At 41.8% G+C, this 21,679-nt stretch overlaps 1 protein-coding gene across 5 annotated transcripts in view; it reads right to left on the bottom strand.

Annotated features, from left to right (window-relative positions):
* Positions 1 to 211: 211 nt before the first annotated feature.
* LOC122759969 (rho guanine nucleotide exchange factor TIAM1-like) overlaps positions 212 to 21,679 on the bottom strand; it is a 47,561-nt gene continuing 26,093 nt past the window's right edge. For 3 of the 5 annotated variants that reach the window (XM_044015000.1, XM_044014998.1, XM_044014999.1), the window contains 24 exons: positions 20,564 to 21,020; positions 20,033 to 20,205; positions 19,659 to 19,883; positions 18,675 to 18,860; positions 16,994 to 17,140; positions 16,492 to 16,566; positions 16,088 to 16,258; positions 15,159 to 15,263; positions 14,686 to 14,767; positions 14,355 to 14,441; positions 13,413 to 13,625; positions 12,178 to 12,275; positions 7,242 to 7,427; positions 6,024 to 6,092; positions 5,631 to 5,756; positions 5,443 to 5,551; positions 4,681 to 4,860; positions 4,471 to 4,589; positions 3,996 to 4,104; positions 3,835 to 3,893; positions 3,578 to 3,683; positions 3,372 to 3,459; positions 3,077 to 3,249; positions 212 to 1,927 (listed from right to left, as the gene is read on the bottom strand). In XM_044015000.1, the coding sequence (XP_043870935.1) occupies positions 1,392 to 1,927; positions 3,077 to 3,249; positions 3,372 to 3,459; positions 3,578 to 3,683; positions 3,835 to 3,893; positions 3,996 to 4,104; positions 4,471 to 4,589; positions 4,681 to 4,860; positions 5,443 to 5,551; positions 5,631 to 5,756; positions 6,024 to 6,092; positions 7,242 to 7,427; positions 12,178 to 12,275; positions 13,413 to 13,625; positions 14,355 to 14,441; positions 14,686 to 14,767; positions 15,159 to 15,263; positions 16,088 to 16,258; positions 16,492 to 16,566; positions 16,994 to 17,140; positions 18,675 to 18,860; positions 19,659 to 19,883; positions 20,033 to 20,205; positions 20,564 to 21,020 (3,879 nt within the window). In that variant the 3' untranslated portion in view covers positions 212 to 1,391. Of the gene's footprint in view, positions 1,928 to 3,076; positions 3,250 to 3,371; positions 3,460 to 3,577; positions 3,684 to 3,834; positions 3,894 to 3,995; positions 4,105 to 4,470; positions 4,590 to 4,680; positions 4,861 to 5,442; positions 5,552 to 5,630; positions 5,757 to 6,023; positions 6,093 to 7,241; positions 7,428 to 7,516; positions 7,589 to 12,177; positions 12,276 to 13,412; positions 13,626 to 14,354; positions 14,442 to 14,685; positions 14,768 to 15,158; positions 15,264 to 16,087; positions 16,259 to 16,491; positions 16,567 to 16,993; positions 17,141 to 18,674; positions 18,861 to 19,658; positions 19,884 to 20,032; positions 20,206 to 20,563; positions 21,021 to 21,679 lie in introns of those variants that run through there. The other 2 variants (XM_044015002.1, XM_044015001.1) reach the window with 2 other exon arrangements.

Genomic DNA, 21,679 nt, shown 5'->3' on the forward strand with positions numbered 1-21,679 from the left:
CACATTTGTGTACTACAAATATCCTTGTCTGTAGTTATTGCCCCATTAGTTTAACTCAATATGTCTTTTCTAGTTTTATTTGAGTTTTTTGCAATCACATTATTTCTCTGCATTACTTTGAGATGCATTCACTTTCCTCCCAAACAGGAACGAGTTAGAAAAAACACAAAAACTAATACTTCACTCCAAAGAAGGGGCCTTGAACTACAAGTAGGAAACAACTGTATTTATTGTGATATCAATACATTTTTCTATATATACACACAGTAATAAAAATGCAGTCTTAGTCGCACAATGAGTCGTTTACAAGTATGACTTCTCTCTCTTTATGCAAGTCTTTCCCCTTGATTGCTTGAGCACATTTGGACGTTCTTTGTGGGGGAATAAATGACTTGTGTTTTTCTGACAAATAAATTTACAAATGAATAAATATTTTTTATTAAAAAAAAAAAAAATCATTGCTTTGTAATCCATTACCAGGAAACAATTGTTCTGAAAACATAAGACCTTTTTAAAGTAACTGATGTGCAAATTCTCTACGACAGAGTGTGCGCACATGAAATGTTAATGAAAATAATAGTCTTTGAATGGCAATACTGTAGAGTGAAAGGGGAGGAAATGGTTCACAGTAAATAACATGAAACAGCAAATGCAGATTCAAGTAAAACAGGATTATGTTAAGTTAAAACAAATTAAAAATCCCCTTGCCTTTGTCACAAGGGGTCTATTACAGAACTTCACCATTATATTTAACAGGAAAACAAAAGCACTTTGAAAGATAAGTCTGTAAAACAAAAGCTCATAATAATATAATACATAATAAGGAGCGTGTTCCCCCAAAACACATCAGTGTATATCCAGGTGAAAATGTACAAGTAAAGTAAACAATGCAACGGCACAACTGTCCCTTTAATTTATTCTATTTATTTAAGGGCAAATCAGCCCTTAACTATAATAATAATAACAATAATATCTCTGAGTCACACAGACAAAACGGTTATTAATGTTCTTACAATACCCAGATTTGGCAACAGCAGGCAGGACTACAGAATGCTGCCCAAATGTGCAAACCATGCCGATCAAAGCCACTGATTAAATTCCATGATTGTACCATTAGTTCATCTCTCGAAGCTTTTACACTTTACCTGCGTGTAACAGCATTTGATTTGGGAAAACATTCCCGCGCTCTAGAGTCCTGTATTGCTCCACTCGTGATCTTACCTGTACAAAAAGCAGACGGCAAAAAGTAAGGTAAGGAAGGATATTAATCGTCTACTAGCTTTTTGACATAATACGTCAATGCTCATGCATTGTTGGTGAAGGCTGATCTCTATGGAGCCCCATGTAAAGCTGATAAAACTTGTTTTTTTCCTTTTTTTTGTTGGAGAGCTTCAAGCATTTATCTCAGAGTCTGGGGATGAAATGGATTTATTCCTCCTTATCCAAATCTCATCTTCCTCCAATTGCTTTTGATCCTCCACGTTGTCACTGCTTACACTGCTCTGCTTCATATTATGAGTCGCGGGGTCATCTGTTGGAGACTTGAGGCTCTCGCTTTCTTCCGTGTCCTCGCTTTCCAAGGACAGAGCCATGACGGGGGCCTCCAGGTCGGCCTCAGCAGATGACGCTCCGGGTGTCTGACAGAACTCGCCGTCGTCGTCGTCGTCGCTCAGGATGTCCGTCTCCTTCACCTCCTCTCGCTCCTCATAGTCCTCGAGGTCGAATTGTTCCTCCACCCAGCGATCCGTGTCACCTGCCAACTCGGGCTGCTGCTGATCTTGTTTTTCCTCCTCCTGCTGCAGTGGATCCGAGTCGAATTCCTTTGGGGAGTCTTGTTCAGGTTCGACATCAAAAACAATATCTGTGTCGATTGTAAAGCGGTTGCGCACGAGCTTCCTTCTGCCCAGAGTCCTGGTCGGAGCAGATGCTGCAAAGAGTAGAAATTATGAGCATCACTTAATAATATAATGAAACAAGTAGTGTTTATTTTTCACATGTTTGACAGAGTTTTTTACTTTTTGATTTGTAAAGTTGTCTAAATTTGTATTATAAGTATATAAGTGCAATATACTATATATATCTATGGGTATATTCAACCTTTGCTTATTTATAATGTAAATATATAAATATATATACTGTGTATATTCTGCAAAACTGTCTATAATGTACAATCTACATTCTATTTTAACTAATTTTTTATAGTCTTAGAGTTAATATCTTTATGTATTGTACATTTCTTGGTAATGCATGGTTATTATTTATTATCTTTATCTTTACTGTCTTTGCTGCTGTAACAATGTACATTTCCCCACTGCGGGACAAATAAAGGACTATCTTGTCTTAAAAAGGTCCAGTTTAAACATTTAAGAGGGTTAAATGCTGAACATAAGTATGTATAAATTTAGTTTATGTAGTTTTAGAATGAGCTTTATACATAAACTTTAGGCAAGGGCCTTGCTTTATAGAGGCCACCATGATTCTACAGCAGCCTAAACTGAAAAGCCACCTTTTACACCTGACATTAAAATGCATTTTCTGTGATCAGATTGCAATCGGATCACGCCTGACCACTTATAAGTACAGGTGTAAATTCACCCGAGGACGGATTGTCATCCGATCTGCGAAACTACTTCGGGAGGTGGTCGGAGACTAGACCAGATTGAGCAGAAGTGTAAATGCGATGCGTCTCTGCTCCACCCGCAACAATTGAGCGAAGCGGAGGTACTTGGTGGTTCCCGAGCACAGCTAACGTTACAGCAGCGTCAAAAGCGGTCTACTCTGCTTTCGTCTGCCTTTTTTTAAAGCAAGGAGTCCATACAATAGCGGGCAAACGTTGTTGTCATGGCAGCACACAGAGGGGGAGGTGATGTAAATGATGTAGATGACATTGATCACTATCTGATCACAGAAAACGCATTCTAATGCCAGGTGTAAAGATCTATAAATGTGGTCAAAACCAATAATGCCCATCTTTCTTCACAATACACCAAAGAATCTTATCTGAGACAGATACAGTAAGAAGGAGCAATATCAGAACTGGGACATCTATAGGGTGAATGCAGCTGATGGCATTTACCTGCTCTATTTATGGTGGGACGGGCTCCCTTCAGGGCACAGAGACGCTTTCCTCCAAAGGGCACGTACTGCTGGTTGAGGGGTAAACTCTCGGTTTTCAGGAGCTGCCGGCGGTGCTTTTCCCTCAAGACTGAATGGACCGTTTTCAGAAAGTCTTTTCTACTCTCTGGAGAGCTGTGGGAGAAAGAGAAAGGGACGCTATCAGTCTGTCACGCTGTAGATACCAACAGCCCATGGGACCTTTATCAGTGACACAGAAGCTTTACTCTGCAGCCTCCATTAGCGGAGATCCTCACCTGCAGCACAGCTGAAAAGCTCTCTCTGGCCGTCCCTCCGACTCGGACCTTATGTGGACAATCTCACACACGGCAGAGCTCTCGCCATCTGAGAAAGAAATGGACATGTTCATTTTTAGGAACTTATTCTGGGACTTGAGCGCGTACAACATTATTTTGAGCCATAACTTTTTTCTTTTTTTTTTTTTAATCATTTTGACACTTACCTGTATTAGATAAGGATCTGACTTGAAGGGCATCAGTCGGGATCATGTGACGGAATCGGAAAGGGTCTTTTTCATCTGCAGACACGGAGACTCGATGGGAGCCACCCTGCAATCAAATAGATCACATTTATTTCACCCTATGAAACTATGCTTGTGAAATGAGACGCATTAAGATCTAATCAGCTTTTTAAGGCTGCTTTTTTCACTGACACATGCAAAATAAAGATCTTAAATGGAATTGGGTGTTGAAAACCTACCATTTTCTTCTTATGCTTGGACCCGTCCTTGCACACGAAGACAACTGCAGTCTTAAACACTGAAAGGCAAATGTGGGGAAAACGTCAGTTATCTCAGAGGTTGTCAAATCAAAATGTTAAATGTGCAGTTGACAAAACACGAGTACTCGTCGGTGACATACCAAATGTGGCCATTTGAGGCTCTTTCTTCCATTTTCCTAAGGAGGCAGGAGGATTGATCCAGGTCACACTGGTGTGAAGTAACAAGTCACCCATGGACAAATCGGCAACCTGGAAAAAACAGCGTGATAACATGTTCAACATCTACATTAGTTGGCAATTCTACTGAAATGTCAAACTTAAATTACATCTCTCAAAGGAATTTATTTTCCAGTATCAAATCAAAACAAAGCTCCACAGAAGACTGGGCGTTTATAACTGTTATTAACTGTGCCCATCACTCACACACATCAGGGCTCAAACTGATTGTGAGTTACATGTTGATTTTTGGGGATTTTTTTCAGTAGTTAAGGTGAGATGGTGCTTTATTTTATAAATTGTGCTTTATGGATTTCAACTAGCTCTGGAATGCTTCCTCTCCCCCAGTGCGCCATCAGAAATATGACAACTTCTGTGTGTTTGGGGAATCAAACATACCTCTTTCTTTTCGCCACTTTGTTCAGTGATGAGCTGATCAAACACAGCCCCAAACTCCTCATGGATCTTCTGCATCTCATTGATGTGGCTGGCGACTTTGTTCATGGCTTTCATGGCAACTGCAAACAACACGATCAGAGGTAAATGCGGTGTGTTTTCTTCTGTCAAATTCATTTAATCTTCTCAGCCTGCCGTGTGACTGGGTCTTACCATCCAGGTGGTAGTGTTCCTCGCTGTCTGGGTCTGTGAGCGAGTAGAGCTCCTTCAGCAGAAGCGGATACTTCAGCACCCGCTGGATGGGTTTGATTAGGTACGATTCCAGGGTGGAAGAGTGCTGCTGCTTCGGGTTGCGCTCATCCAGGAAGGCCTTGAAATCGGGGTCCGTTTTGGCTGAAATGATTGATAAAGACCACTTAACCCAAGGCATCAACAAGTCTTTCTACTAACATAATTGATGTTGACCGTATGAAGGACTGAAGGTGGTTTTGTTTATAATCTGTAATTCACAATGGATTCTGCCAATTCAAAACTGTCCTAGGTTTGGTTAAGTTATCCAACAGTTTTTAGATTATGTGTTGGTCATCCTGTCATAAACACTGAAACAATAATTAACCAATGACAACTTCCTTAGGTTATTAGTTAGTGGTTAATGAAATAGTCAGTGACTAAGACTGCTTTTCAGAGAACCGTCTTTGCATCTATGAGGAGCCATCCACTTGGCTGCTAAAGGTAGAGGATGTACTTGCAAGAGAACAAACTGTTCAGCGCTGCTAATTATATGTCAGATGTGGCTTTTTAGCCCTAGGAGCCTTCAGCTTGAAAGTATGTGGGGTCAAACGGACAACAATCTCGCCGACAGCTCTGTGGAGTTAATTTATGGAGCCTTGCAGAATATGGCAGATAGCTGATGGATAAATGCATCCTCTCCTTTGACCCAAGAAGGAATGTTGACCCAAAAGCACATTGACTCACCCTTAACGAGGACCTTTGGGACTTTGGTGTGGCTGGCGCAGAAAGCACTGTAGATTTTAAAGCGGTCTGCATAGTACAGGAAAGAGCCACCAAGGGAGAAGAGGATTTTCTGTGAAAGGGGGAAGAGAGGTTACCCAACTTGTAGTTTAAGAGGTCATTAATGGTCATCTATTTTTGACAGAACACACCTTAAACTGGTCCACTCTCTCCAGCTTCTCCAGATCTGGAACCAGTCGAGTTCCATCTTCCAGGGTCTTGAGAAACTCGACTTGGAATTCCACCATTTCGGGCAAGTTCCCAAAGAGTACATCCAGCTGGAGAAGAAGAGCATGTAAGTCTGGATAATTTCAACAGTAGTCCCTTGATATAAGAACATGGAGATGCTTAACTGGAGTAGAGACTAATGAATCTAATTTTCCAAATATGAATAAAACATCTATTTGTTTTTATAAACAGCCCCAAAACTCACCACCATCGACTAATATTTACATAATTATGTAACCAACGTCTCCTAAAACATTTGAACATTTCTGGCATTTAAAAGCCAACAACCACTCAATGGCTCACAGCATTTCACATACCTCATCCTGAGTGAGAAAGGTCTCCTTCTGCAGTGGAGTCAAATATCTTCCAATGAGGCAATTGAGATCCTGCAAGGGTATAAGTGGCTTTTGTGAGATTTGTGAAAAACATGCAGTGCTGCTTCAAAACAAAACAGTGAGTCCCTACAAAATCAGTGGAGCTGGCCTTTCTGTTTGAACTTTAAAGGCAAGGAAGCAACATGGAAACCCAATTAAATAAATGTCGATGGCAACAGTTGACTTCGAGCCCATAAGATTAATTAGCAGCCCTTTAAAAAGTAAATCAGACAATTTACCAGACGTTCTCTAGAGACAGATGACTGGTGACCCAATAAAACAATGCACTGCACTTTTATTCATTTTGAATTGTCAATTTAAAAATCATGGGCTAACTTAATATGTATTGATCACAAAGGAGATGTTCAGTTCAAATCATGAACTTCCCTTGAAGGAAGTTATAAAAGTATCTTAAAACAAACATTAGACCATCATTGGTTACTTAAGATGAATATAAACATTTATTGTAAAGGTCTGGTTTCAAACTAACACACTAATAAAGTTAATAAACTTAGTTACAAACACAAATTTGATAAATATCTGGTTCACAGTATTTAGCAAATTTAGTTACTAGCATAAAACTTAAAATAAGTAACCATTGTAACATTATTTTACTGATGTTATTTCAGAGTAAAAGTCATTCTTTGGAGCTTGAATCTCTGTATTTTCTTTAGCTGCAGGTCCCAGTGAGTCCTTTATAACCACAGTCCACATAACCTGCGCCACATGTTAGCATCAGGGTAATTGGAACAAACATCCACCAACCCAACTCCACCAGAAAGTACTGCACAATCCACCATCAATCATGCACAATAGGATTTCCATAATAAATACATTTGTGCCCCCCCCGGTTATGAGGTATAGTATTTTAGATGGCCTTGACATCATCCCTTTATATCCCTTCTCTAACCCAGTTATTATACTGAGCCACATTATAACAGGCAGGCAATATCCAGGCAAGGGCACAGCTGTGTCCCCTCATGCCTCCTGGGACACAGACAAATATGGATTGGGTATGTGGAATAGGTAATGTGTAACAGCTAATACAACCCATGGCAGACAGAAAAGGCAGATCGATGGACAGAGGGAACACACACACACACACACCCACACGCATTTAAAAACCATCTGCCTCGTACAACTAAGACGAGTGGTACTGACTTTAACATAGGTCCGTTCAGTCTCCACAAGCTCGCAGATGACTTTGCGGAGCTTGTCGGCATCGGAGAGCTGCCGAAGAGTCGCAGGAGGTGGGAAGGGTGAGTCCGGGCTCGGCGACGAGGACACGCACTCCGAGGGATTCATGTCATGGAGACTGCGGCAGAAAGCGGCGACCTGCTCCGTGCTCTGCAAAAGCATAAAAAGGAAGAGGGTCAGAAAAAGGAGATTTAATCATGTTACTCCAACTTATCCGAATAATATAGACCAATCAGCACCTCAAATATTGACTTGCAGGTGTCACTTTCTACCTGCTGATGTGCGTAGTCTCATGACTGTGCAGAGAGTGAGCCTGGAAAGAGGCAGTTCTAAAAAAAAAAAAAAAAAGTGGCTTGCACTGATTTGGTCTATTTTCAGTCTATCATAACAATGACTACCCACCTCTCTCGCTCTCTCTTGCTCTCACCCACATGCCTCTTTTTTCTGGTATTTTTTCCTCTGTGTAATGATTAATCTCTTTCAAAGAATCAAAATATACACACACACACACAAACCAAGGCCAGCCAGCCACACACACTAGGGGTTGCTGTGGAGACCAGGCCATGATGTGCTGTGGACTATCATTTAGGACAAATATAGATCCCACTCAGAAACAGCCTACATAGATAAACTGATACTTTGTGTGCAGCATCCTACAGCTAACGCCATAACAATAAAAGGGAGTTTACCTTTAACATGACCGCAAACAAAAGAGAAACGTCACATGCCTTGAGCCAGCACAAAGAGAAAACTCATTTTACACCATGCTTATTTCATTTTATGTTTTCATTTATCTGTATATGATACATAAAAGTTAATGGAGAAAGTCACTGAGAACAAACGGTTACGGCCATATAAGCACTTGCACTGCTGAGGAGAGAGCCGAGGTCTCTCCAGTTGGTCACATAACAATTTTTATACTCCAGACTTGACGCAATTTATCCCGTCACACCTAGAGGCTCCTCTGGGAAAAGAGTAATGATATAGCTTCCACACAGCCACAGAAGATGGAACGTTATCAGTTTCCGATTTAAAATAAATCTTAATTAAAGTTTGAGGCTACTGCTCCATCGCCCATTTCAACATCTGAGAACATCAAAACAACAACGTTTGAGACATTTTGTGCAACCATAGTTGAGCTGCATTTCCCTTTCTTCAATTGTAATATGATGAGGAGAAGGCAAAATACTGGCAGATTGAGGAGAGGACATTGTGACAGTCACATTTTCTCATGCAGCTTTGCCAGTGTCAATTGTTATCCAATCAGACAGACGGACACATTCACATGTGAGGCACGACATCTCGGTCAAGCATCGTGCTGTGTTGTTAAAAAAGCAGTAAGACGTTATAAAGCTTGTCAAAGGTCAGTGCTGACAACATCAATGTTTTAGTCAATATGTTTGTTAGTGAGTGCAGCGTAGTTTAAAAATGTAAGAATGGATATTTCTGGGGATTTAGCTTAAGGCCTTTAATGCCTTAAACCTTTCATAGTTTTTAATGACTCCAGTCAAAAAAAACAGTGTACCCTGGTAGGAAACCATAGTGATCTGGCTGGAGGTTTGCATTTTAACTGGTGGCTAATGGTGTGTTTTACACAAATACAAATCGTCATGAGACAATCTGGCAAAAAGAAGATGGAGCGAACTCCGCTCCAGTTGCAGCCACAACATCGGTCGGTCTGTTTTGGTTTCTGCAGTACCCAATGCCATAGAATAACTGCTTTATCAACCGAGCTAATCGTTGTTTACAGACATCAGTCATGATCATCATCATGACATGGCCGGGGAGGAGAAAAAAAAAGAAAGAACAGGAGGGGGGACGATTCCTCAACATCACATGAAAAGAACGATATGTAGATAAGAGAGACATTCATTGCAACACTGAGATGAGACATTTCCATCCTCAACCAACCAAAAAAAGCACAGATAATGGAGCAAAGAAGTGCTCTGAATGTGCGATAAAACTCGGATCACAGCTCAAGGTGCCAAGAGAGAAAACTCTTTGTGAAGATCGTTACAGAAGCGTCCCAGTCATGTGGGGTCAAGCCCGCAAAACGCTCATACATGCACATGTCTTTTTTTTGGCATCCTGTAAAGTACTACAGCGATTCTGGGGGCAAGTCTGCATCACAGCGGTGAGTCACTGCTTCCTGTTGTCTGCCTGTAGCAGCCAGGGGAGGTGTGAAACAAACACTGTGGTTTACTCTCAGTAAAACAAAACAAAAAAAAAAAAATATCACAGCAGCAGCAAACCAACAACCATGGCTGCAGAAACGAAATAACCAAACCAGGTCAAGAAAAGTGATAAAGAGAAGGAATCTCACCAGATGAAGCACATCATAGATGGAGTCTGAGGAGCGCTTGGTATGCTTGCTCCACTTCAGCATGGACATAGTCACGTGCAGGTGGACAGATGGTAGATAATGTACCAGAAAGGATGAGACTCCAAGCTTGGAAAAGGGTCAGCTCTACACTGTGCCTCTCCAACTCATTTCTCATTCCTTTCGTCCTTCTTCTGTTTTGAAAAAAAGAAAGAAGGTGCTGTGGCGCTTGTGATGAAGGATGAGTGAAGCTGCTCTGCCTCCTCCTCTCCGCCCACGAGCACATGCAGCCTTCCAACTCCCCTTCCGAGTCTGCTGTAGTTCTGTTTCTGGTATTCTGCCGTTTTTTCTCTTTCTGCACTACATGCTGTGTCAACTCAGGCACACAGTGTGAGTGTGAAGATCTGGCCAACTCCAGCAGCATTGTAAATCAGTCTTGATAATCCTCCGGACCAGGGAGAGAGAGAGAGAGGGAGCAAAGGAGCAGGAGGAGAAGGCAGGAGCAGTCTCCTCCTCAAGAATGCAGTGGAGCAGGATTGGCTGCACGAGCCAGACCGCAGCAGAATATAAATGTAGAATTTCAGGAACAGTGGGAGAATGATGGGGGGGAAAGGGGAGCTGCACGAGGATAAGCATGGAAGTAAAATGATGCCGGAGGTTTTCCAGGAAGAGAATGGGATGTGTGCAAGTACGTATTTACATTCAAAAATGTATTTGAATGTAAATAACAGATCAAATGAAGCTGGTGCTCCCTGTGATATTTCCACGTGCCAAGAAAATGCCCTTGCTCAGAGCAGTCAAGGAAAAGAAACGGCAGCTACAGACACATTTAGATGTTCCTGATCTCTGAGTAGATTCCAGCACTGGTCAGCAACAGCTGTCAGGATTTCCTGTGTCCCCTTCCTACAGTTAATAATTTCCTTCTTTTCCATTAAGTACAGACTCCATGACAAAAAAGCTAAATAAATTCAATTACCGACGGTGATTTGGTAAAGTTGTGACTGCAATTTGGGTCCTGAGGGGAAAAGAGGGAAAGCTCCCAAGACGTTCACAATTTAATGGTCCAATATGTAACACTTAGGAGGGTTTATTGGCATAAATTGAATACACTACCATTAGTGTGTTTATATAAGTGTATAATCACTTTAAAATAAAATGCACTTGGTTTTCGTAGCCTTAGAATTAGCCATCTACTCTCAACAAGGGCCTCACTTTACAGAGGCTGCAATCTTGTCTCTACAACAGCCGGAACAGACAAACCAGCCAGAGTGGCCTTCTCATGATTTGAAACAGAAGATTACAATGCAAATCAATAAGAGTGAGATCCTTTCTTGTATGTGAAGTTCACTGTAGTTATCCAACATGCTTGGGAAACAGAGGGGTGAGAGGAGAAGTCTGTGACAGTCTGCAGTCTCATCACTGTACTGTATGTCACTTACTAATTTAGTCTAAAAGAATCCCACACATCCCACACAAACTCACAGTGTAAGCTGGGACACATTTTGAGCCAGTGGGCCCCTGGGCAGGGACTGGTACAGGGCCGTAGCTCTAGTATAGAGTACAATCACTTGTACTCAATCACTCAGGGTGGATGTGATTGCAAAAAGTGTTGTGAGGCCACTGCACAAAGAAGAGACAGAGAAGAGGAACTGGTTCTCACTGTGGCAGATGAAAGTTGAAGTGGTGAGTCTGGGAAGAAGTACTTGCTCTGAATGACCAGCACTGAAGCCAAACACTTCTCACAACAAGTACTCGGAGCCCAAAAACTGAGAAATGGAGATTAACAGTGTTTTGGCTCTGACAACAACATAGTTTAGTGTTTAGTGTTGCGACAGAGAAGTCTATCTCACTTCTCACAAAATGAAATCAAACTCTTCTTCAGACACACCTGTTCTACTACTGATAGTAAGAACTCTCTGGTGAAAGTAACTCCATCACCAATTACACTTTTGCCGTTACCAAATTTCAGACACAGTCTTAGATCCTCACTAATTTCTGAGCGTTGAAGAATTTCACAGTGCTTACACTTACAGCACATTATCAGCCAAATCACAGAAAAAACCTAGAAGACTTCTTCTAAGGAAGAAAAATGTTCAAAAATACGAACGGGAGCTTCACAAGACAAGGCACCACCCACACACACACCTGCTACATAGACTTTCATTACATTCATTAAGCGGATTTTTCTCCTATCCATAACATTATTATCATGAATCATTACACAGGCTGTGTTTGGTTATATTTGAATAATCACTGCCTTTAAATGAAAATGGTGGAAATAAAGCCACTTAATTATTCTAAAACAGGCGTTTGCCAAGAAAAGGAAAAACCTAAAGCAGAGCATTAACACAAGGGTTAATGTGAACATGAACACTGCTCTGTTTTCCTTAACTAGAGAAAGTGAGGGGGTTACTGATGTTGTGAAGCAGCCAATGCTCCATTATAATAACAGTGAATTGTGGAGGATGCGTGAAGGACAAGGACATGAAAACAAGCAGAGGAGCCAACCACGCATTGGATGAAAAATGTACTGTACTGATATTAAATTAAACAGACTCTTGAAATAGATGGTGCTCATACTTTGCTGCAACCAAACTCGCTGAATATCTCCGAGTCGTCGTCCAGGCTGTCTCCTGAGCTCTCCAACAACAGACCCACCCCGTCGTCCAGGATCTCCTCTGCAAACACAAATATAGACATGCATGAGCATGATTTAACATTGTATCCCAGATTAACATTATTTTGCCACGTGGGGGAAAATACTGTCCTCGCCATGTCATTTTTATAAAGATCTCAACATAAAACACACTGGTTTTATCAGTCTTATCCATTAAAGGGGCTGCAGCCCATGCCTGACAGTCTGCTGTGCTCTATAATTAAAACAATGTCTATTTACTGTATTTATACAACTGAAGCTGGCGTCTCTCAGGACACTTGCAAGACAAAAAGTGCTTCCTCAAATTCAAGAATTCTTCCAAGTGTGTGCCTACAGACACAAGGCAAGTTTGCTCTCTAGCATTATGGGAATGAATGATTTGAGCAGGCTAGCAAGTGTGCGTACCTGCGACACTGACTAATTAATGACCAGCCGTCCTTGAAACAACCTGAAAGAAAAGTTGAGCCAACACTGAAGCCATGCTGTGTGCAAACTCTTTTCTATTAGCTGTAATTTGTCATGCTAAACCAGCGACGTCTGCTATCAAACATAGCCATTACTGCTAAAGTTAGCCGTTTATAACCGAGTATTAATGTCAACTGATACTTTACATTTACATGTTCTCCTTTATTTTGATATCATTTATTTAAATTTATCAGACACACTGGAAAAAGGTATTAAATTACATATTGGGCTAATGCTCTATTAGCTTCACTGTCTCTCGCCATTTTACAAAGCCCAGCAAGCATGTGCAAAGGATTGTGGGTCTGTCTGCTGCACTGAGGATTAACAGCCAGCATCCATGTAAATTCAGTTTGAAGGATCCTTCACATTGGAACAGTCATTTGGTGGCAGCTGGTGATGCAACATACTTAACATTCAGCCAGAAACACTTAATGTTTACTTTCACAGAAAGTAAACATTCAAAGAAAAATAAGACCTTGTGATTTGTCTAATTTATCTCTTGTTTATTTAGTATTTAATATGAGGTGATTAAAGAGCTGCAGAGTTTAAATACACAACATGATTTTTAGGGAGCAAGAGATTTGATGTTAAACCTTTCAGTAAATGCTACATGTCAGATTTCTGCAATTGTCGCTTTAGAAGTTTAAGGGAAACGAAAACATTCTGAAGAACTGCAACTGCTTGTTAGTTTCACCTTGACTCTGGGAGAAGATGTCCGTGTAGAGATCTTCCTCTTCATCGGAGCGGCGCGGTGGCACATAGCACAGCTGACGGCGGTCCACAGAAGGCAGGGTGTTGACCGTCAATGCCAGCGACGCTTTCGAGAACGCCGCCTTCATGTCAGAGAAGTTGAGACTGTGCGATGCTTTTCCATTCAGCTGGAGGATTTCGTCCCCTGCATTTAGACCTGTGGAGCAGAATCGGTTATGATTCAATGAACTGCTCGTCAGGCCTCCATGCACTGGGTGAGATGATTTACAATTTATCTCAATTTCAGTGTTGATTAAATGTCCCTTACAATATTGATTAAGATTACGAGACGAATCAAGATCAAGACTATAGGGACCATTGTTTACACGTCATTGTTATATATAATCCTTTTCACCATTTGACAATAAACTGAATACCTGAATATTTAGTTTTATCATTTCTCAACAATTAATTAATAATTAACCAATTCATTGAGGAGATATGAGTAAATAATGACGCCAATAATCATTAGTTGTGGGTATAGGTATTTGGTATCCATGTGCTCTGCCTCCTGTTTAAAAAACTCCAGCATATGCCGACATCATTTATCCATCCCTGAAGTTTAACATAGCCAATGTGAAAAAGCTGCAGTGGGTTTTATTCACAATCATCCTCCACTAAGGCCAACAAGGTTATGATTATAGCAAGTCCTTGAGAACTGTGGTCTTCACCGAAACATCCCCTACCGTTTTAATAAACATCCACCAATGCATCTCTGAATTGACACTGTAAAAATGCCCATTAACCTCGAGGGAAAACTGCAGCATTTTCAAAAAAAACATTTGTGATAATACAGAGGGACTGCTAATGCTGTTTTATTCTCATCAGTGCAGTGACACTGTGTCTGTGAGGGCAGTTCATTTGATAGAAATGAGGGGTAATGAACCTTTGGCGAAGGCTAATCCACCCGCCTTCACATCAGTGATGTAGAGCTGCTGCACTCCATCCTCCTCCACCACTGAAATGGAGAAACCTGGAGGAGGAACAGAGGAGACACAGTGGTGAGAAAAGGACTCTTATATAAAACAGATGGATTTGTGCAGAACAAATAGGAATGTTCGAATTTTAGCTTGTCCTATAATAGCACCACACATGGAATCTGACATGGACTCCACAACAGAAATCAAAATCATATTAATGACAATAATTATAAATCTTAAAGAAACTACATTGGATAATTAAAAAAAAATAAAAATAAAATAAAAGGATGTTCCTACCGTAACCGATCATGCAGGATTCATCCCTGTCAAACTGGATTACTTTTGTTATCTTGGAGAAGAGCTCAATTTCCTTGTAGAGCTGCAGAGAATAAAAAAGAAAGAAGTTATATAAATGACGAAAAACAATAGCCTCTCTTATTCATATTCTGGTGGGCGGGTTATTGACAGCCCGGAAACACACCATTAACTTTCTGTATTTCTAGACAAAGCAGCTCCGGCAAGTGTCGAGTCATGATTCCATTAAAAAGTCACTACAAATATTTTCATAGCATGGATTATCATGAATACATTTATGTGTAAATAACATCCGAGATCAGATCAAGGATAAAAGCACAAGATGTATTAATAATTCTCCGCACAGCATGGTCTTATGACTGCAGTATTCAGCCCACTGTGCTTCTTCTGGCCTTTTTTTGCTTCCTGACAAGCGAATGAGGAACAATATGAAGCAAAGTCACGTCGTTTCATACCAAGTCGCATATGTCCTCCTCTGGTTTAGGGATGTAGAATTGCACTTTGTTTTCAATCAGGAACTTGAGTCGCAGGTAGTGCTTGATGGGGTCGAGCTGGTGAGCCTGTAAGATGAAGGTAGAGAGACGGAAGGAAGACTTTTATTCAGCATCAAAGCACTGAATTTTTTTATTTTCCCATAACAACGTCAAACTTTGTTCCTCATCTTTCTGACTACATCTCTGGCCTCATTTGTTTGTCAAGTCCGAGAGAATATTGACGAAACCTGACACCTTATTCTTATTCTGAGCCCAACAAATAACCAACACAGTTAGGGTAGGCTGACATGAACTCTGACTGTCACACCACTAATTAATGGTTGTTAGCCTTTACTTATGTTTGTGGCAAACCACAAAAGTAACACACTTTCTTTATGAATTATCACCAGCCGCTGCAGGCTCACCATTGACAACAATCAGTCCTTCTTTATTAGTTCTTATTGAACTGTAACAACTGACAAACTATTTATATAATCCAACCACTGTGGTTTATTTTTAGTTGTTGTGTAGGTGAAGGATAACATCCACAATGGATGGCTTTAATAGTCTGTGTTGCATTCAGTGTGCTTCGTAAATTGTAAACCCCAAATCTAAACAGAAACACTAGGTCAGCTTCTACTTGTCACTTATTTTTTTTTACATCTATTTACTAAATGTTAACACTGTATTTTCAATAATACAATTGGGAACATTTGGATTCACACTATTCTGCAAGATGTTTCACTAAAAAGAACTTGAAATTGACTGAACCTGACCCAGCCTGACAATCATTTCTGGGGAATCTGTGTCTCCTGGCACATTTTTATGTCATTAAAAATGTGCATTTTTTATGTCAATAACACTTTCAGACACGCACTGAATAAAGGTCATTTGATCGTGGGAGTTTTTACCTTGCAGATGGTTTCGAGAACACACAGTGCAGATTCCCCTGGTTGGATGATGGCTAGTACCGGCTGGTCATTTGGCAGACACACCCAGGAGGGGGTCAGGTGGTCAGGGACCCAGATGTCACTCTCTGTGCTGGGCCGTGGAAGACTTTTCACAGTTCCCTCCTCATTTTTCTTTGAACGAAAGACAATTATGGGCGTTTGCTTAAAATGTGATACAACAGCAACATTTCTTTCAATCCACAACAAAACAAAGCAGGATGAGCATTACTGCACAAACACTGCTGGTGCCTGGTTTATAGTTCTGTGTAGAACAAGTGTTGAATTCTACACTGTGGCATATTTACTGTGTCAATTAAACAGAAGTACAGTGGCCTTCAAAAACAGAATGAACAAATCCTCCTTACTCTGTGTTCTGTAGTAGGATTAAAATGTGTGCCATCTACAGGCTGGTTCACTGAATCGCTGCCATCAGCAAAGACCTGCATGTTTGAACAGAAGATTGAAAAGAGAATAAGATGTAGTCACAGATTTAGCAGAATTGAGAAGGACATGTTAGTAAACAGAAAACAGAAGTTTCTACTGTATTTTTAAACCCAGATGAAGCTGTTAAAGACTATTAACGCCATATCCATTCCCAGTGGCTGATCCACTCTGTGTGTGACTTAAAACACCATGAACATGCCAGGAATTAAGCAAGTTTAAGTTTAAAAAAAATAAGAATTAATGCCAAGAGCTATTCCATAATTCTTCAGTCAGGACTAACAGATGGGGATTGGCGCCAAAGCTGATAAAAAGCCAAACAAACACATTCCCTTAGGTGAAAAACCTTGTTAAACCAGGGATTAAACGGGTTTTTGACCTGTTGGAACATGGGTAAAAGTTTGTGAATGGAAAAACGTCACAGACCTGGGTGATAGTGGGATGGGCTTTTGTCTTTTTCTTTGAGGTAGTGTCCAGACCCCAGAGCGAGGAGAACCTGCTCTTGCGCTTGCTGCAGGAGCGAGACATGGCATGTGCCCGTCGCCGTACTCCAGTCTCTGTGCGTGCCGCCACCTGCAAAAAACATCAGTCAGAACCATGCGGCTAAATCACACCAACATTCAGTTTGTCCTCAGATCCAAACGTTTGCACACCAGTGTGTCAGTCATACAGACATACACTGTATGAAAGCCTTATGTGGGCCATAAAAATAAAAAAAATATAATTTAAAGTGACATGAATACTAGGAAAAACTCTTTACGAGCAATGTGTTTTCCCTAAGTAGGGAAGGGCTGATAATCACTGCAAAATCACTGGATCAGATACCGGGGGTATAACGTGAAATCTGATTCAATTCAAAACCCGTTAACATCAAATAATTACTTCAATGCCGTAAAAAAGTTGTGAGCATTACTGTATTTGAAATGGCTTTTTATGGGGAAGTGATGCATCAGCAGTGTGTGTTATTTACAGCTTAGGAGTTTAAAAGTTGCAAAACAACTGTGTTGGACTGATATCAGTATCAGTAGATACCCTTGCTTGTGGGCCCATAGGCATAATAAACTATGAAGAGGACACCACACTGATGCTACAATAACTTGTCCTTTACTGACCGCTGTGGTCACGTGGATGTCACTGTGATAAATAGCTTACAGTACATACAGATTTAGAGCTTCACACATGAGCAGTGGACAAAATTCACAACCTGGCATTTTTGAGCTACTCATGTGCAGAGAAGCAAGAGAGAAAATATGCTATGTTAGACATTACAACTGGCTCTCAAAGTGGGGGCATCTGTCCCGACACTGCCGCACTAGGTTTGTGCACTCCACAGCTGAAAGTACTTGTAGTGCAGGGAAACATCCCACTGATTTTTAGAGAAATCAATGAGATACTATTCTCTCTCACACTGCCAACGCAGTGCAGCATGTCAAACAGAAGACACTTTAACGCCTCTGTCCTCCACTTATTTTATACTTCCTTCACTTTGATTCCGTGTTTATTTACTCATCTCCGTTTCCCTGAATAACTGCATGCACACTCGTTCTGAAAAGGGCTGAGGAAACATCGACAGGACATAAAAAGAGAATGAGTGCAGAAGTGGCGTGAGGCGTCAACTGATATAGTTTGTTTTTTTTATGGCTATTTATGGCCAAAAGTTGATGCAGATTTTTTGGCCCAAAAACAAGTAAAAAAGAGAACACAAATGTGTCATTTTGAAATATAACTGGAAGATGAATTGAGGCAGATTATTAAAAATGACTACCTCGACATACATCAGTGTCAGGCTTCATTCATACTACTTGGTTTTCATTTAAAAATGCATACTACCCTAGCATTTTTTTGTTTTACAACACTGCATAAAATAATTACCCGTGTTCACTTCCTGCATGGTTCTTAGCTATCACAACTTCACTATCAGCTGGGAACAAAAAGATGTCGATTTCACCTAATCGTCAGTATCATAACTGAAATCCATTTTCATGATCAGTAGTATTTACTGGTCCTACCTGATAACTGATCTAGTTATTGGTCCCACGTATGATAAAAAAAAAAAGCCTAAAACAATAAATAAAGAAAATGACAAGAACACAGGGGGGACATTTACCAATGCGTGGAAGGAAGAGACTGAGAAAATGCCCAGTCGGCCCATTGCCAGCTTGGTGGGGCGGGAGGCAAAGGCCAGGAGGCGTTTTGGGTTGGGCAGCTCTCCTCCCTGCAGGCTGGCCAGGTAGCACCTGAAGCGGAACAGATCCATGTGAAACTGTTCCAGGTTCTGCTCCCAAAGGAAGATCTGTAATTGTGAGAGGGACACGTCCAATTAATTGTGCATCGAGGCTGATTGTCAATTTCAGGCCACAAAATGGAGAATCTCACTCTCTCCGAGAAGCTTTGTCACTAAACTGTGCCAATCGGTGCCTAACGGTTTGATGTTTGCTGGGGCAATAGAGCAGGACATTATGATCATTCACTGGGCTGTCTCCTCCCAGTCCAGTCACGGTCCTGCAGTGGTGTTTTGAAGAGGCGGCCGGCCAGCATCATGGCTCTGTATCACTGCCAAGTAGCCCAGAGATGAGAGAGACAATACTGCGCATTCCTCTGGCAGAGAGAGGCTGGGAGTGTTGCAGCTTTCTGAGGAGCAGGCCTACATCCATTCTGCTCTGCACAATGTGAAACCTAACACTGCCAAACAGAACCAGGCTCTACCTAACTGACCAAACAAAGCCATTTGATCCCCCTTCTTTGTAAACAAACCCATTAAAGACAATGCAAGCTTTACAGCCAATTGAGAAAATGGAAGCTGGTCGACTGGTGCCAAGTGAATATCAGGTAAAAAAAACAGTCTGATGGCTGTTTGGTGTGTGGCATCAGCAGCCTCTAGTGGATGATCCCCCTGAGATCCATTGTTAATTCCCTTATGTTGATTCTTTGTATATCTTCCATTTGTGGCACGAAACAAGCTTAAACCAGTTTACATATGTAACATAAAGTTTTTTACAGTTTGCTTTTCCTCAGAGAAGCGAAATCATGAGTGCTTCTCAAACTTTCTCAGACTTGCAGGAAGACAATAGAAACAAGAATAAAAACCTACTTGATCCAGGATGGTCTTTCTCTTCTTGGTGTCAGTGACGGCAGACAGTTGCATGTCTCCCATCTTCTTCATCTTCTCGTCCATGTCGATCTTCTGCTCAAGCTTTTTCATCTCAGCGCGCAGCAGCCGGACCGTGTCCTCTCTGTGGTGCTGGCGGGCGACGGCAGTGGCACATGCTGAGTGGATGGCTGTGATCCAGTTCTCCAGCTCCGTCTGGCTGCAGGTCTGCGTGGGGACAGAAAAGTCAGAGGTTAAACAGCAACTCCTTCACAGTCTAAATATAAAGCTCTTTATTTGCTTTTCCTGTGATGATGAGCTGTTTTGTGAATGTGATCGACTTCTCTTTCTCAGAGGACATGAAAGCATTTTCTCACCTGGAACAGAAAAGCATCTCCCAGGGAGTTGCTGAGACAGAACACAAAGTCCTTTTTGGGATGCTCTGGTACAGCCTGAACAATACTGTTCTCGACCCAGATGGCATGTTTGGGAATACTACTGTTGTCGATACCTAAACCGCCGTCAGTCTCGTAAAAGAACAGAGTGCAACCTGGAAAACCAAACACAAACAGTTACTTCCTGGTCCTAATTTCCAATTTCCTAAATGCCAGATTTACTTAAGCAATTTAATTCTGCTCTCCAGTGGCCAACATTAAGAAGTGCAGCATGGCTCGACTTAGAGAGAGCAATCAGGATCAGTTGATTTGATTTCATGCCCAGTCAAAGGGTAAAAAAACAACTGATGCTTAAAGCTTGTTTTACTTTGTTGAGGTTAATTATAAGATAAGCATTTCTGCATTGGCAACTGTATGTTAGTGTCAGTACAGATCTGCCAACACAGCGTGCTTTTGATGGTGTTTTAGTATTTTGCTGAGAAAAAGTTTGGACACAGTGAGAAAGAAACAAACCTTTGAGGGAAACCCAGTAACTCTTCCACTTGCGCTTTGTGGCCGACTCCACTTTCTTGTTCTTTTTGTGTACGAGGAAGTTCTTGACGGCGAGCCTGCCAGCTTTCCGCACCATTCCCTGAGCGACACTGAGCAACGGGTCAGACTGGTAGGCGGAGCTCATGGTGCTCTGCTCATCACTTAAGGCAGACCCAGCCTCTTCCACACTCTCCGTCTGGCAGGAACTCATCTCCAGCTCCTGGCGGAAGTTCTCGTAGACGCCCTGCACGCACTCGCTGGGCCCTCCGCCGCTGCTGCTGCCGCTGTCGCTGCCGGCGAACATGCTCCTCCCGTGCGCTGAGCTCACGGAGAAGGATGCCGACATGGTCTTGTAGCGTCTGGACTGGTGCTGTGGTTCCACCGTCACGCCATCGATACCGCTGTCCTCGTACTCGCTGCCCTCCCCGGCTGTGACATCCTGCATCGCGTCGGAGGCACAAGACAGGTAAGGACCACGTTTTTGTCATCACTGACAAGTCAGCCAGTCAGCAACAATTCCTATATTGACTGACAACAAAGCTGTGTCTATAGATCCATGATGGAGCCACTCTTGTGAGGCAAGTATGTTGCAAAAACCGCATGCAAAGGTCTAACAAGTCTCCATGGGTTGCTTACTCCTGAGAGTCTCCTCAAACTTAATTACTCACAGCAAAGTGCTTAGCACTGTGTGAGTACAGCCTGCCCTCCCTGTGGCACCAGAGGGTCTGCCCTCTCTTACCCACATGGCCAAATGCTCCTGGGAGATGAAGGGGGCAACACTGAACTTGGTATCTCCGCGTGGTCACATGACCTAATCATGCGCTTCAGAGCCCCATTCACCAGGGCTGATGGTGCCCCGCAGTGACAGGGCCACCATCCACGTTTTACTGTTACACTCTTGCACAGGCCTCCTTCTCATTATCATAACAAAAGACCGAGGCATTTCAAACGGGGAGTAACTTTAAGCAGCAGTCTTCTCCCCGAAGACAAAAACAGTTTCATCAAGAAAGCTCCCTTGACACTAGATGCTTTTTCGTTTTTTGTTTTTTTTAACACTTAATCCATTTCAGCAGCTTCTATGAAGTGAAAGCAGCACAG

The sequence above is a fragment of the Solea senegalensis genome, unplaced genomic scaffold, assembly GCF_019176455.1.
Source record: "Solea senegalensis isolate Sse05_10M unplaced genomic scaffold, IFAPA_SoseM_1 scf7180000012729, whole genome shotgun sequence".
Lineage (NCBI taxonomy): Eukaryota > Metazoa > Chordata > Actinopteri > Pleuronectiformes > Soleidae > Solea > Solea senegalensis.